The sequence below is a fragment of the Pocillopora damicornis genome, chromosome 13 (assembly GCF_964200805.1).
Source record: "Pocillopora damicornis chromosome 13, jaPocDami1.2, whole genome shotgun sequence".
NCBI classification, from domain to species: Eukaryota; Metazoa; Cnidaria; class Anthozoa; order Scleractinia; family Pocilloporidae; genus Pocillopora; species Pocillopora damicornis.
The window spans coordinates 18,521,879-18,537,885 of NC_142682.1; the positions used below are offsets into that span (position 1 = coordinate 18,521,879).

Below are 16,007 nucleotides of genomic sequence, written 5' to 3' on the forward strand. Positions count from 1 at the left end.
CTGCTTTTGTTTGCCTGATGGAGGAGGCATAGTTGCAACAGTAACCACATCATCTTCAACCAGAGATGTTCTTACAGGTTTCTCTGTGTAAGGGGGAGGGTTTACTACATCCAATTCTGATGTGTATGGAGGGCAGGCCCTATTCCAAGGCTCCTTGATTGACTGAACAGTGTGCACGTCACGGAAACTAGCAGAGTAACGTCTTTCTTCAAGAATTTCTCCATTTGGTCCAAGTGTATGAGTTGAACCTGGTGCCAGAAGTTCCTTTCTTGAGGCAGGAGGAGATTCAGAACTATTTGAGGATGAAACACTGTCTGATCTTTGCGGCTTTTCTGCAAGGCTGCTGTTTGAGACTGTACTGCTACTTTCTGATTGTGCTGACGAAAGCTTTCTCTTTAATGTGCTGGTAAAATTACCATCATTCAATCTCATCACACTGAATGCCTCCAGAACTTTGGTAACTCTTGTATGGCCTGGAAAAACAAAGAACCAAAACTTTTCAATTAAAGAAAAGAAAACTTCTATATTCATATACAACCTTCCAAGATTGTAAAATGGAGAAAATAATTATGTTAATAACCAGCACTTTGTCTTCAAAGTCAATTTTTCTTCAAATTAAAATTTCCCAAAGTGAGATTTATCCTTAAAACTCCCAGATCTGATTGTTAATTCTCTCTTCTAGCGGCTAATCATTTCCTTGTAAATTAGTTATGAGAATTTGGAATTAGAAGATAACAACTAGTACCCAATAACTTTGTGTTTGCTGGGTAATGCCTGGGTATGATGGGGAGAAGCTACATGTTGATCACTTCTGAGAGTTAGAAGATTAAGGTGTAAACACTGCCCTGAGTTTTTCCTGGCATGTTATTTTCATCAAAATGTCAGTTCTTAGATTTTAAGAAAAAGGACTCACATCTATGGGAAAGTGACATCAATTTGAGTTTCTTAATTCATTCAACTTTCCAAACTGCTATCTAATCTGGTGCTTACCAGCTTCATGAGCAACTTGCATTGGACTTCTTCCCAGCTTGTCGGCATGATTCATGTTTGCATTATGCTCTAATAACATTTGCACTACTTCATCATGACCTTCTTGCGATGCAATACAAAGGGCTGTGGCTCCTTCCTGGGATGTTTTGTCAACTTTTGCTCCCTTTTGAATTAATAACTGCACAATAGAAACATGGCCCTTCCATGATGCTGACATCAAAGCTGTGCGTCCTTCACAATCTGCATGATTAATTGCTGCACCTCTGTTAATAAAGAGCTCCACAAGCTCATAGGCTCCCTTCCATGCTACTGCTTGAAGAGGTGTCCGTCCTTCCATGTCCTTGCTGTCTACAAAAGCTCCAAGATCCAACAATAGTTCAACCATCTGTTTGTTTTTCTCGATGGAAACAGCAAACAGAGGTGTGCGTCCAAGACTGTCCTGATGATTGACATCTCCACCAAGATTAACAAGATGCTGTACACATTCCTCATGCCCCTCCATAGCAGCAAAATGCAATGCTGTGCGACCATCAGAAGATGCTTGTTCAATGGGTGCACCATACTCAATAAGTGCTGACACAACATCAACTTGGCCTTCCTGTGCAGCTAACATCAGTGCAGACCTACCATCAGGATCAAGTGCATTGACATCCAGGTTTGCAGCAAGGAGAGAACAAACAACATCTTTGTGTCCTGTTAGAAAAGTGTGCATCAAGGTGAACAAATTCATGTGATAACTATACTATTCACCCATGCATTGCAAAAAGGTTTTATATTTAGTGGCAGCAATATCATTTTTTAATTAAGTATCAGTAAACTGCATTAGTGCAATGTAAAGTGCTGTATTGTAAAAAATCTCTAAAACAGAAAAAATATGAGGCCATCAGAAAAAAAAATAATAATTTGGTAGACATTACAAAGTTCCATTAGACTGGTTCACCCTTTACATCCTAACATCAGTATGCAAACTCTCCATGTTACGCTCTATATCAGGGCTAAAAATTAACTCCAGTACTTGGTGGCCAATCGGGCCAGTTTCCTTGATTTCTTAGAGGCTCATCCCAAAATGAAGTTGCCCTTGATTCCCTCTAGTTTAAAATGAAAAACTTGAATAAACACCCATGGCTTTTAACAAAGTGTTGACTAAAAGGAAAGAACACAAAAGTCCAGAGTCACATGGCAATCACAAAATCTAAATGGCATCTATATGTTGTGAATGTGGATCAATTGTGAAATCACCGTTAAAACAGCTCAGAATTTCCACTTCAGACTAAAAATTCACCAAAATGGATGATTTTAGTATCCAGGCAAAGAAATGAAGAGAAAGGTAGTCCAATTAAACTACATATTGAGTTTTATTTTTAACTTTGTACTTTGCATAATTTACATTGCAACTTTTTGAAATTCTGTAGCACAGGCACACACTGAACATTCAAACCTTAACTTTTGGTGGCCCTGGTCAGTTTTAACTCACCACTGGCAAAAGTGCAACCACCAATTTTTAACGGAGCTTGCAGAGAATAGCCCCATAATTATACAAAATAGTAGTAACCCATCAAGCCGAAAAAATTTGGACTTGTGACCGTACAACCGACCATACAAGGTGCTACTTTTAACATGTGTGGTCAACTGTACCATGGGCACACCAACACCATGGCTTTGTCCAGTAGTCTAATGGTCAGTGCACTGAGCTCCGAGTCTAAAGACCTGGGTTCTAGTCCTGGTTGAGGCAAGGCGTTGTGCCCTTAAGATGTGTGGGGGAAAAAAATGCGAGCTCCGCTTTTAGGCTTGGCTAAATCTATATATTAGCCCTGCTATACATTTCCTAAGGTGTGACAAGAAGAATTTGTTTAACAATCAAGAGCTTATGTGGCTGGTGATCATTTTCTTATTTCTCATGACCTTAATGTGTGATTTAGGGATGATATTGTTAGGAGAAATTAAATGCTAATCATCCCTAAGGGTCAGAGAGTTAATAAAGGAAACACTACCTTGATTGGCAGCTACCATCAATGGATCCCAACCACTATGGTCTGGACGGAACATTGAAAATGTTGGTGACTTCCAGGTTGAAGGGTCAGGTTTTCTATCTGAAATAACAATCAAATTGATAAACATTTCTTTTTCCTTAACAGCTTAAGTAATCTAAATCATAATCATAGATCCAATGACCATATAAAACATTAAGCGTTTTTTATTTTATTTGAATTTCCCAGGACCTTCTAGATGATTTCTATTACCTATAATCAAGAGATGCTTTCCAAAACAAGAGGAAAAAATCATTTAACAAAGGCATTCATTCTTTGTTCTTCACAAAAATACATAATTTTCATTTATTTCCATGGCTTTCCATAATCCAAACTCAGATTCAAAGAATATTAGGGTTTTCAAAGACCCATAGTAACAAAGATAAGGGTAAATATCTACAGATACTACTGGTTACAAGATTCTACTGTAAATAAAAAGAGAACCAACCTTCTGAAGTTGCCAAAAACAAATCTGCAATGTTGCAGTGACCATTAGCAGCTGCTGCAAACAGAGGTGTCCGTCCATTTCTGTCCCAGTGTCCTATGTCTGCCCCAGCTTTGACTAATAACTTGGCAACATTGAAGTATCCCTCAAGAGCAGCAACACATAGTGGCGTTAAGCCATCAAAATCAGGATGATCAACTTGTGCACCACGCCTTAACAGAAGGTCAACAACAGCCTCATGATTCTCACTAGATGAAACACAAAGAACTGTTACAGCTAAAGCAGTTCTTCCATCATTGTCGGCATGATTTATCTCTCCTTTATGATCCAGCAGTATTTCTACAACTTTCTTGTGACCCATGTAAGCTGCAGCAATTAATGCTGTCCTTCCTTCTTTGTCAGTAAGATTAGGGTTTGCGCCATGCTGAAGTAGTTGTAATACAACATCGCTGTGACCACCCCATGATGCACCGCGTAATGCAGTACGTTTATCGTCGTCTGCCAAGTCTACTTCTGCAGAGTGATCCAAAAGAACAGAAACAACATCAGTGTGCCCACCCGAGGCTGCAGCCCTCAATGCAGTGCATCCATCATCGGCACAGTGATTAACTGATGCACCACAGTTCACAAGAAGGTACACAATTTCATTATGCCCTTGTCTTGATGCTAACATTAGCGGAGACTGTCCTGAAGTGTCTGAAAAGTTGACATTTGCTCCATGTTTAATAAGAAGCCGTACTACATCAACGCTGCCATTGAATGCAGCATTGCATAGCAATGTTCTACCAGAACTGTCAACACGATCAACAGATGTTCCTTTCTCCAACAGAGCTTTAACAGAATCTTCTGTCTCTGGTGCAAAGGGAAGCAAAGCAGCTTGTTCTTCAAGTTCATTTACCTTGGCACCAGCATTTAGTAACAGCCGGGCAACCTCTTGATTCAGGGCATCTGTGTTGAGTTGGATGTCTGAGATTTGGGTTCCACTCCACAGAAGCCAGAGAGCGAGGTGGTCTTGTGTGAAAAACTCCCTAAAAGATGCACGGCTCAAGTGGAATGCAAGTTGGTGTGGATGAGCCAGCTGTTGTTTCTGAGAGAGTTGAGTGTAATGCAATGCTAGCATGGCATGCCCATCTCCTGGGTTGCAAAGAAACTTTGGTGTGCAGTGCTTTGCATCCAAGAGCCACTCAGCAAAGGACAGATGGGATATGCTTTTAACACCATTGTCATCCATGAGAATGTGATGTGACATCAAGTCAAGTGTTTCCAAAAAGTCTTCCACAGTTAGATCTGTGTCTTTTGTCCACACTGCATGGAACATTTCAGAGTCAGTTAAAGGCCTTTGAGCAGCTAAAATAACATTCAAGACCGACCTGATCTTGTCGACTTGTTCCTCTGTGAATAACCTATTACACAGCCACAAGTACAGACCAGACAGTGTGCCTGGAATGTCCTGGGTCTCATCCAAGGTGAAAAATTCATCGACCACTCCATCCAACAATTTTTCCAAATAAAGAAGACAACCATTGCTTTTGATGTGAAGCTGGTTAAATGCTTCTGCCGTTTCCCTGGTTAAGTGTTTCCTTAAACTGGGCTCGTCGTCTAAGCGATTCAAAATGTACTGTTGAATGTCCTTAACCACATGTGCTTTCCGAAGATCGTCTAAAGTGAACTTTCGAAATCCTGTAAACATCCTAGTGACTGTTTTCGATTGCTTTCTTGCACTGACCACCAGAAAGAGCCAAGGGGGGAGTAGATCGTGGTGTGTGGCCATTAACTCAGCAACAGTTCGGCTGCCAGATGCAACCCCGGAATCGAAAGAATGTAGGTAAGATTCATCGATGGCGTCCACCACGACCAAGAAGATTTCCTGAGGCGGTGGAAGCGAATTAAGAGGCAGTAGTATACCTTCTTTAAAAGAACGATCTGGATTTCGAATACACTGTTCACTTTTGAGGTGATTTTGAATCTGGGGGTCGTTGAATTTGGCAGCGTATGCCTTCAGCTCCTCTGCTTTAGCGAGTTGCCTGGCGAGATTTAAGATGAAGTCTGCTACAGAAACAGAAATTGCATTTTGGGCTTGGCAGAAATGAGAAGCAACAACTTTCTTTACCAACTCCGTTTGAACACCTTCTTTAGTTGTCGGAGACACAAGTTCACGTAAAATTGTCGTTTTTCCCGAGCCAGGTCCTCCTAAAATAAAAGCCCCTTTCGTTTTAGTATCTTCTTGTTGCTTCCTTCGTTCAACACAAGTTTGAATTTTTTCAAACACCCATTCTCGACAGTAGAACGTTCTACAATCGCGGCCATTCCGCGCCATGATTCGCTTCTCGTTCTCGTCCCTCAAAACAACACTACTTGTCAAAGAATGTTAAACATGTTTCAAAAGTAGAGTAAAGCCAGAAGACATTGTCAACCTCCAAAATTCCATTTAGTTCCACGGTTTTTTTTCGCTCGAACCGGGTCCCCTGGGAACTGATATCGATTTATATTGTATGAAAATTTGACGTGTTCTTGATAAGTTGTCATTTACTGTTCTGCCCCAGTGCGCCAGATATTGGCCCCAGGCATGTTCTCCACGGATAATCGCTGTTTGCCTTCGCTAAGTCAGTTCAAAATGAACAAACTTGCTTCTTTGCTAGCTAATTAACGCTGTCGTGGCAAATATTTTTAGCTCGAGAATACCACGAGGGGTGCCATAAGACAAGTTTTACATGCTCTTGTTCTTCTTGGGGGTTTGTTAACAATCATGGGATAATAGGAATCGGACACCGTGGAAGCGTCATGATTGAAAAGTTAATTTGAAAACTAGAAATGCGATTGGTTAATTAGTTGCGACCTTGCTTACACAAAAGACCACAAAGCTCTTGCAAGCGATGTACACAAATAGGTTTAAGGGTGTTGATTTGTAAATATTGTCCTAAACTATTCACTCTGAAACCTGGGCTTTTATTCAAAACACGAGGGTGTCCTAAATCTGTTTTGTTTTCTTGAAAGGAAAACAAATCCCTGATGAATTTTCCCGCGTCTAAGAACATCGAATCGTTGAAGCTTCGAGAAGTGTACATAAAAGATAATTATGAGGGTGATTTTAAAAGAGCTCTTCAGATGCTTTGATCTGAGTACTTATTTTATCAGCAAAGACTTCATTGAGCCCGATTTTCTGGCGCCACATTTGATAGTCGGAAATGAAGTGGATATCACAGAAAATGAGGAAAAGCATTCAATCAAAATAGTTCTAAGCCGATATTTGCAATTTTAAATGACCATATGAAGAGGAAGATATTGTTCTTAAACAAGTTCAGTTTGTCTTTAGATTCTCTATACATATGAAGTTCAATGGATATATTTTTACAAATAAAGAGTTTATTTTAAGATTGGTGCAAAATTTTCGCAATAAATCAGAGTTATTTTTCGGAATTGCATGCTTATCTTTTTTTTCTGAGAAATACGATACTTTTGGGAGAGGTAACTTAAGATTAATTAGGCTTCGCTGATATTGACCTATTTGCGAGATGTCGGAAGATCTTTAATTCGAGACATTAGCTACATCCCGACGGGAAAAAACGATAAAACTGTGTAAGCGCCGTCTGTTCAGAAAGACACAGTGGGTATTTCGTTAAAAACACTGATGACTGTAATGATTTTAGAGGTCTTTTAAAGGCAATGAGAGCAGATAACCAAAATCAGCTGATGTTCTCTAGAAGAAAGCATATGCATACAGAAACAAAAAAACAATTAATTAATGTCAATCGCCCCAATGTCCCCAATCCCGACTAGGGTACACTGGGGGACAAGCTGGTGACTTTGTGTTGCACTCCCAGACCTCTTGACCGCGTGACATCCGGGTATGTAGTTAGAACTAAAATTAAAACGACGAAGGTCCATCAACAAATGCTATTTTTAAACTTGTTTTTTGCGCCATCATGGACCAAATACTGAGAGGAATCGTAAGTTCAGATCACACTGAAAGCGTCAAGAAGACTCTTATTCAACAGCTGGTCTCAAAACTCAATGGAAATGTCCCAGAGGATCAAAACAGATCTATCTTTGAAATTGGAACTGAATGGATGACAGATGAAAACTCGCAATTTTTGAAAGAAACTGGTCGACTATTGCTCACCACGTGGGCTAAACGCCAAAAGGATGTATTTCAAAAGTTTTTCACAGAAAGCTTTCTCCTATCTTTTCTTGCTGAACGCGAAAATTTATCAGTGAGTTTTGTGGATTATCTACGCACCTCCCTTGATCTCGTTCAACACGCACCACAGATATTTTCAATGTACACAGTAATTCGCCACAGGGCTCATATCTGGGCGGAAAAGAATTTAAACACGGACTTTTGTGCGGCTGTGGGACGTTTGCTCATCGAGTATAACCACTGTTGGCCGGTTGGCGAAAATCTAATCCAGTTTAACTTGTCACTGCTTAGAGCTTTAAGCAAAACTGAGCTGCCTAAAACTTCAAAAGAAGAAATGACAGCATGCATTCAAAATGGTGCAGTCATTGGGGCTCTCTTAAACAAGATGTGGACAAAGAATCAAGCCCTACTCTTTCCAGTTTTAACGGAGATTTTTAAGATTATTTCCAAAGTAGGAGACAGTCCATCAGTAGCACTTGCTTCTGTTGTGCAGTATTTTTCCACTGATACAATAGACTCTGCAACTAACCTTGCAGCTTCAAACCCTTTACTTAGTGATGAGAGCCTAGCTCATTCTCTTACGCGAATGATCAAATGGTTGTCATGGCCTGGAGCAAAGAAGGTTGATCAATGGATTATTGGGTTTTTAAAGGCTTTGGCAAGCAATGGGAAACATTCCATTCTCATTTCTGTCACACTTAAGGAAGTGTCCCAGGTAAGATGCCTGTCCTGAGCAAGATTTCACTGCTTTTTTTAAACCTATAATTTGTGAGAGGGGTGGAAGCCAGCTTTATACCCAGAATTTTATCAATACAATCACTTTGGGTTTCCTCACCGTTCAACCCTGTTAAGCCTTAACCCTTAAGCTCCCAGAAGTGATTAACATGTAACTTTTCCCTATAATACTGTATAATATCTAATTTACAAGAAAATGTGTATCAACTAGAGGGGAGAACTAATAATCAGATCTTGGGAGGTAAAGGACAGAGGGACAGTGGTGGTCATATTAACAGGGTTCTAATTTAATGTCAAAGACAGTAGTCTATGAGTTGTCATTCTATTTCATCCATGGTTTTAGTTGAGCTCAATTCTGTTTCAATCTCAGTTTCATATTTGTTTTCAGTAACATTGCAGTTTTGTTTTTTCTTCCTCTGCCTCACTCTTTATCCCAAAAGTTGCTTTGGCTAATCTAAGTATATCAACTGAAAATTTTGAGCATTTTATGACACACATAGTCAACAAAAAGTGGGTTCTGTTGGGCACCAAAATCTGCTTGCATAATTCACCTCATTTATTTATTTTGAGAGCTGACCAGCTTTCCATGGACTCGTTTTTTGGGACTCTGTAACATGACTCTTGTTAATAGTGATATTCTTTTATTTTGTTTTCTGCAGGTTTTCAGTCGTTTGTTGTTCCCCATTGTTCGTGGAAGTACTATGGTTGTCCTCTCTCATATGTTGCTGAGCTTTCAACACTCTCCTCAAGCATTTCATGAGGTAAAGATTTCTGTTTCTGGGTTGGTATAACAGGAAAAAGCAAAGACAAAGCTTTGAGTCAAATTTCCTCATATGACATTAGTTTAGTCACTAGATTTTATGCTCTTCAGTTAGATTATTCTCTTATTAAGTAATTCCATGGGAGACAAATTTGCTTAATGATTACATTGCTGGGTTACTAATTGAGAAGTCTGGGTTTGAGTTGTGGCCAGAGTCAGCATTTTGTCGCTGGGAAAGACACTTAGCTCTCACATTGATTCTCTCTACCCAGGCCAGTACGGAAACTGTCAGGGAAACTGTGACTAAATGCCATAGTAGCCTGTGGTGGACCAGTGTCCAAAAAAAGACCAGTAATCCTCATATAAAGAAGCTTTTGGAGATAATTGAGTTAGCCTTATATGTACACTTATGTGCCTGTCTGCATTCCCTTTTTTCAAGTTGAACAAGTGACTATTCTACTGAGTGTTTAAGTGTCAGGATGTATACCAAATGATCAACATTTCTCTTAACATATCATAGTGTTTCTAGCTTAGGGGAATAACTCTGTCATTGTCTGGACCTGTCTGCTGGAATATGTGGCTTTTTTTCATTTTATAACGAAGAATCCAAGAACGAAGTGTCTATTCTCTACAAAGTTAATCTGAAAAAGTCAAACAATTGCTTGTTTTTTTGTTTTGTTTTGTGTTTTTTTTTTCAGATTGTTGTTTTAGTACCCAGCCTTGTGCAGACTCTAAAGAAGGAAAACAGTGGTTCCTCACAAACTAATTTACAAACACTTGCTGAACTTATGCACTGTCTAATGTACCAACATACAGGGTTTCCTGAACTGTATGGACCAGTTGTTGACAGTCTACAGGTATTGTTTTGGAAATCTAACAAGCTGGTGGGAGATGTACTAATATCAGCTAAGGACACTAAAAGTTTATAAAAGGGATTGATAAACACTCTTTTAGAAAGACAGAAAGAAAATAACAACTTAAGCACGCCATCTTAGTTTCTTTATTTATTAAAACAATTTACTGATTTCCTTTTTAGAAAACACTAAATAATATTGTATATATATATAGAGAGATGTATGACCTATAGTTATTTTTTTATTTCATTTTGCAGTATGTAACATTTCTAATGTAGATCATTGTTCATTTTTATATTTTAAGTTCTATCTTAGAGAGGGCCACAAGTTCATCAGTTTCAATACTTTCACATGCTCCCCTCTTAAGATAAAGTCTATTGATTGATTAGTTTTAGTTTGCTGGATTCCATGTGGAGATGTACTGTTTGGAGCCCTTACAAGGGTCACAGCACCCTGCCTTCTCCAGAAGTAGCTGTTTGGAATACTTGATAAAATGTAGAGTGGGGGAGGTGTAACCAACAATGAACTGATAAAATTCATGGGGGGAGGGATAACCAACAACAGATTAGTATCCCATCTGAGTAGCAAGAAACCAAGTGCTCCATTTCACAGAAACCAGATTAAACTTTGCAGCTACTTGTATGGAAATCAGTGTAATTTGTGGTCAGAGTAACTAATAATGTTCCAATAAGCTGTACCCTTTTGTACTTTTGATTGTTACTTCTTTCTGAATTTATCGCTCTTGCATTCTCATCCTTTTTTTTTATGTATACTATCTATGCATGACCTTCTTTTTACCAGGATTTACCTAAACCTTCAGAGGTGATGATCAAGAAGTGGCTAGCTCAAAGTGCTTGGTCTGCACAAGCTGTCAATATTCCACTTCCTGGCTTTGCACCAAAATCAGAAACGGGAAAAACTGGCTTAGCTAACCTAGGCAACACTTGTTACATGAACAGTGTGTTACAGGCACTCTACATGCTTGACGAGTAAGTTGTCAATGTCATGATCACTTGTACGTTTGTATGTATGTACAGTTAACTGACCAATCCCCCAACAGGTCTTAACAAGGACATTACAAGCACGTTAAAACGTTGTAAATAAATTTAGTGTTTAAAAACCCCAACTGGCGGGATACAGACCAGCTGGCTGTATACAAAGCTTAGCCAAGAAACTGCACTCGGGACAACTGAGAAAAAATCCAGTGAGTAGGAGGGCAGAGGGCTTGAACCTCAGGTGTTGCTATGCCAATAATGACAATTGTCAGAAAAATTTTGGGAAGAGGCTCAACAAAGTTGAAATTCATTGCTGAGATACAATGTATGCCAAATGCTCTTAATTTTGTGAGAAAGATTCTGTAGAGGCTTGGAGAGGAGCTGAAAAATGTAAATTGAATTTAAGGATTTTATTTTGCCAAAACGTGAAGCGTACCGCCCTATGAGTAAAAAAGAAGGAACAAAATTCATTTAATTCAAAGGTTTCGAATGACTGTACTTAGTTTCAAAATTAGGGAGTTGTAATTATTTTTTTAAATTTAATTCCTAAGCATATCACCCTTGAAAGTCTGATGCTCAGAAGTAATTGATCAAAGAGATAAGGTAAAACGGATCTGTATTTGCAGGTTCCGTTTCATGATATTCGGCCATCACAGCGATCATAATCAACCTGTCTTGCATCACCTGCAACAAGTGTTTGCCTTCCTCTCTCTAACACAGGTAAAATCTCCCGCAACATGTGCTTGTAGTAAAATACTAGAATTTAGTTGGAGGATTATCCTTTGTAAGAGTTTGAATATGGAAACGATCTTCGCAGTAATGAACACTAATATAGAAGCAATTTTTCAGGTTTTTTTTCAGGCTTTATGTTCACTACTGCTTAAGTAGCATTTCTTTATCCGCAGTTCACATATATGCTATATATGTGAACTGCATAGTGATTTTCATATATTTAAAGTCATTAGTTTTATGTTTGTTGTTGTTGTTTTATTGTTTCTTTCTTTCTCGCGAGGATTTAAGGCCCAAAGGAGAACTGGAAAATCAACCAAATCGAGTCAAGAAACTCAAAACCAACTCAAATCGAGCCAAGATAATAACGTGCTAGACTCTGGTTGAAGAGTTCTGGATTGGCTCCATGGCGGTCCCGATTATTTTAATGAATTTGGACAGAATATTAATTTGACTTGTTTTGTTTTGTTTTATTTTTATTTTTACAGAGATCTGCCTTTGCCCCATCGAAGTTCCTTCATGTAGCGAGACCTCCGTGGTTTGCACCGGGGACCCAGCAAGACTGCTCAGAATTTCTCAAGTTTCTTCTTGACAGACTTAGCGAGGAGGAAAAATCACAAAACAACAGCAACGACGAAGGGTCGCCAAGGACCTCGCTCGTAGAAGAGACCTTTACTGGAAAGCTGACGGTGTGCCTGTGCTGTAGGAGGTGTAATAACACTTCTTGCAGAGAGGAAGTGTTCACAGACCTACCACTGGCTTTTCCACAGGCTGGTGAGTTAGAGAGAAGGATGTTCTCCGAGCAGCTCGATGGACTGACGTCAGATGATAAACAACCGATTGAACATGACGAAAAACCTGTGAATTCAACTGTGAGCTCCGACAGAAGTCTGAAAGGTGGTGATATTACTCACAATGTGTCTGCCACCGGCTTAGCGCAAAAGTCAGTTGAAGATAGCGACGCTGTGGCTCCAAGTTCATCACACAGTTCGACCTCAGCAGAGAGCTCAATGCCTTTTTCAGCTGGTTCGAGTGTTTCGTCGAAATTTCGCGAGCCTGGTGTTCGAGCTGATGCTCCACACATATCACTAACAGAGATGTTGAAGTACTTTTTTGAACCTGAAATTCTTGAAGGATCTAATCAATACCATTGCGAGCATTGTCACAGTTTACAGGATGCTGAACGTACCGTTAGCATTTCTAAGGCCTCAGAATTCCTCGTGTTGACTCTGAAGAGGTTCGCTTACAATGTGAAGACCCAACAAAGGTCGAAGATACTACAAAGTGTGTCTTATCCTACCGTTTTAAGATTACCGCGAATTCACCTCAAAGGAGGTGATGATAAGATAGAAAGAGAGGCGAGAAACAGCGTCCCAGATGTTAATGACAGTAAGAACGATGAAATCGTCAGCCACTCTTGTTTCAAGTCTAAAAGGACAAAGCAAGAACATGACAATATCGTTGACAGCTCTAGCAGCGATAATTCGTTGTCTTTAAGCGAGGAAACATTCACAGCAGATATTGTTTACGCGCTGTGCTCGGTTATCGTTCACTCCGGGACGTCATCGGAGAGTGGACATTATTACTGCTATGCACGATCTAGCGTGCATTTGATCGGAGGAGAAAGTGACAAGAGTTCAAGTTCTAGAACCGATGATCAAGACACGTGGTATCTGTTTAATGACAGTCGCGTGTCTTACTCGGCGTTCAGTTCGTTTGCTGATGTATCGAAGCGTTTCCCTAAGGATACTCCATATGTGTTGATCTATAAACGAGTCAGCTCTTTTCGTGCTGCAGTCATTCCCGTAGAAAACAGTGGTGATTCTGCGCAAGATAATTTGGTTGGCGGTGAGATCAGACAGGAGCTGGCGGACATGGTCAATCGCGATAACCTCTTATACTTGCAGGTGAGTCAATCTAACTTGTTTCACTTCAAACTTTATTTGCGTGCAGATCAGGCGCAATTTTTAACGACTTGAAGGCAAGTAGGCGGGGCTATTCACACGTGCACGCATCTGCCCCTGCCCTCGTTTGTGAATCGCGCCTCTCGGTCCGGAGTACAGTGCGCTGTGTATTGAGGCTAGTTTTTTTACTAACGTTGGAGTCGAAGGCAAGATCGAGACACGCGAGGGGCAATTCACGCACGTGCGCGTTGGCTCTTGCCCTGGTTCGTGAATTAAGGCTGGTTTTATTAACGTCAGCCTCGGAGTCGTTGTCAGAAGCGTAGAGCGATACGATCCGGTGCAAATCAAACCAGCTGATTTAGAAGCAGAGTACCGATACTGCTTGTGACTCTGCGGACGAAATTGAAGGAGTCAAAAGCCATCGGTTGGCCTGACAACTCGCATCGTGATTGGTTGGATCTTTTGCTTTTACTTGCGACTTCGACAATCTCGTCTTCACTGGATCATATGCGACTGGGTCTTAAGCGGAATTGGAATGAAATAGAACCGTACTGATTCTTCCGACTCCAATACCTTCAAACTTATATTGTTCTGTTTACAACTCCGGTTTCGATTTTCTCGAGGCCGGATATGCTCCTGCGTTATCTAACTTCTTCAACTTCGTGGCTAATGAAAACCAGTCTTAAGCCACCGTGTCTTCCAAACAATGCCCAGAAACAGTGCAAACAAATTTTCGAGTCAGCGATGGACAAACTCGTCATAAGGATTTTGTTTTTTTTTTTCTTTTTTACAGGAGCGAGAGCGTCAAGCCATGAACACTGCTAAGCGAAAGGCTTGGTCAAACTTCCATCAGCCCCCTGACGACGACGATGATGACCCTAGCAAGGGTCCCCCAGGGAGCTGTGGAGGCGGGCCAGGATTTACAACCCCTTTCAATCGTTTCGTCTTCTAGTTAAGCGGGATTGTGACATGTCTTATTGTGGTTGGTTGAACCACTTTTCAACGTTCTTTTTGGTGGATACTTTCACAGTGTTGTAAAGGGGCTGTCTGTCTTGCTCAAAATGCAAACTGACCCTCATCCTGGACTGTTTCACAAAATTTGTCTGTGAAATTAAGGATATTTTCACAGGAATTCTAAGAGCGGAACGGAGTCTTTTTATTCTGTTCATATGGAAAATTTCAGCGAGCAGAGATTTCAACCCTAACAGGGTGCAACATCCCAAGTTTCATCTTTGTTAACGGGAAACGGTGTCTATTCGGGAAACTATAAGCCTGGGTGATAAGGTTTGTCTGGAGAGACCATTGACAAGGCATGCTTCAAATCTTGTAGTTGCTTTCTCCGTCGTCGTTGTTGATATTAATTTTGTTCAAACATTTTCAACGTCTTGAGCTCACTCGATTTACAATAACCAAAAGTGTGATTTTCTAAATTCTGGTGAAAAAGAAACTCAGAGTTCCTTTAATCGACGGAATTCAATGGTTCAACATCTTTCTCAGTCGCTTCGGAGAAATTTTTATTCAAGGGGGGTTGGGGGACATGCTACGTTAAATGACGAGCAATTTAGATCGTGTAAATATGATGTATAATAATCAAGAAGTAACTGTGGCTTCCAAATGTCACCTTGAAACTTTCATTTGATTTTGATTTTTTTTTATACTGCTTTGATGAAGAGTACTACACGTTTGTGGGAAGATATTGGGTTTTGCATGTATATATATATATCATGGGACAGCTTTTATCTTATTCCTATTCCTGCAACATTCACCCGACGACCTGATAAACACAAACACGTGTCCCTATTTTCAAAACATTTTGATTCTCTTTTCTCCTCTGGGATCGATAGTTTGTCATCAATCGAGAGAGGAAATACAAAAAACAACATATGGTCTTTACAACTTATATGAGAAATGCTTTAGCCTTTGAAGCCTTTAGCGAAACGCATCAAATTGCCGCTAAAATTAAGGATTGTTATTTCGATTTTTCTTCTATTGTTTTGTCAAAAATTTAGTAGAATAACCCAACGCACCAAATAAATGCGATTTTAATTATTTTTTTAAATGATAATTTTATTTTTTATTATTATTATAATTATTTGCTTAGCTACGAACCTTGAACTGGTCAAAAAGGAAAAAACATCAGCAAATTGGAAATTTGTGTCGGATTTTCATCTCCGCTTTAGACCTTCTCGCGTTCAAATTGAGATCACTTTTTAAAAAAGGAAATTAAAAACGAATTAAAACTAGACCTCAAGGCAAATTTTTTTAAACACGCTCAAGTTAAACATAGATACAAACCCACGAGGCTTGCCGAGGTGTCTGGTTCTCAGTGTCGCATCTTGTATAACATTTTCCCGGAAATATTCTGTAAACTCAAGTTGTCAGTATTTCGCAAGAACCCTGTCTGTTCTTGTTTTAGTTTTGAAAATTTAA

The 16,007-nt window shown here is 39.8% G+C and overlaps 2 protein-coding genes across 2 annotated transcripts in view; one reads left to right on the forward strand and one right to left on the reverse strand.

The window, feature by feature from the left end:
• Positions 1–6,190, reverse strand: part of LOC113670663 (uncharacterized) — a 7,769-nt gene extending 1,579 nt beyond the window's left edge. The window contains exons 1-4 of the mRNA XM_027186839.2: positions 3,466–6,190; positions 2,982–3,080; positions 991–1,683; positions 1–473 (exon numbers count right to left, since the gene is read on the reverse strand). The exon at positions 1–473 is cut by the window's left edge and continues 1,579 nt beyond it. Of these exons, the coding sequence (XP_027042640.2) occupies positions 1–473; positions 991–1,683; positions 2,982–3,080; positions 3,466–5,779 (3,579 nt within the window). The 5' untranslated portion in view covers positions 5,780–6,190. The remainder of the gene's footprint in view (positions 474–990; positions 1,684–2,981; positions 3,081–3,465) is intronic.
• A 1,100-nt stretch (positions 6,191–7,290) lies between these two features.
• Positions 7,291–15,626, forward strand: LOC113670664 (ubiquitin carboxyl-terminal hydrolase 38). Its single transcript, XM_027186840.2, has 7 exons — positions 7,291–8,315; positions 8,995–9,096; positions 9,794–9,952; positions 10,751–10,938; positions 11,571–11,664; positions 12,162–13,580; positions 14,371–15,626. The coding sequence occupies exons 1-7, from the start codon at positions 7,386–7,388 to the stop codon at positions 14,527–14,529; spliced, it is 3,051 nt and encodes a 1,016-aa protein (XP_027042641.2). The 5' UTR covers positions 7,291–7,385; the 3' UTR covers positions 14,530–15,626.
• The last annotated feature ends 381 nt before the right edge of the window (positions 15,627–16,007 follow it).

Excerpts from the sequence above, each read along its gene's own strand:
- LOC113670664 (XM_027186840.2), top strand. The coding sequence starts at position 7,386 with ATGGACCAAATACTGAGAGGAATCGTAAGTTCAGATCACACTGAAAGC. Across the intron at positions 10,939-11,570 it reads GCACTCTACATGCTTGACGA|GTTCCGTTTCATGATATTCG; the intron begins GTAAGTTGTCAA and ends CTGTATTTGCAG. Across the intron at positions 13,581-14,370 it reads ATAACCTCTTATACTTGCAG|GAGCGAGAGCGTCAAGCCAT; the intron begins GTGAGTCAATCT and ends TCTTTTTTACAG.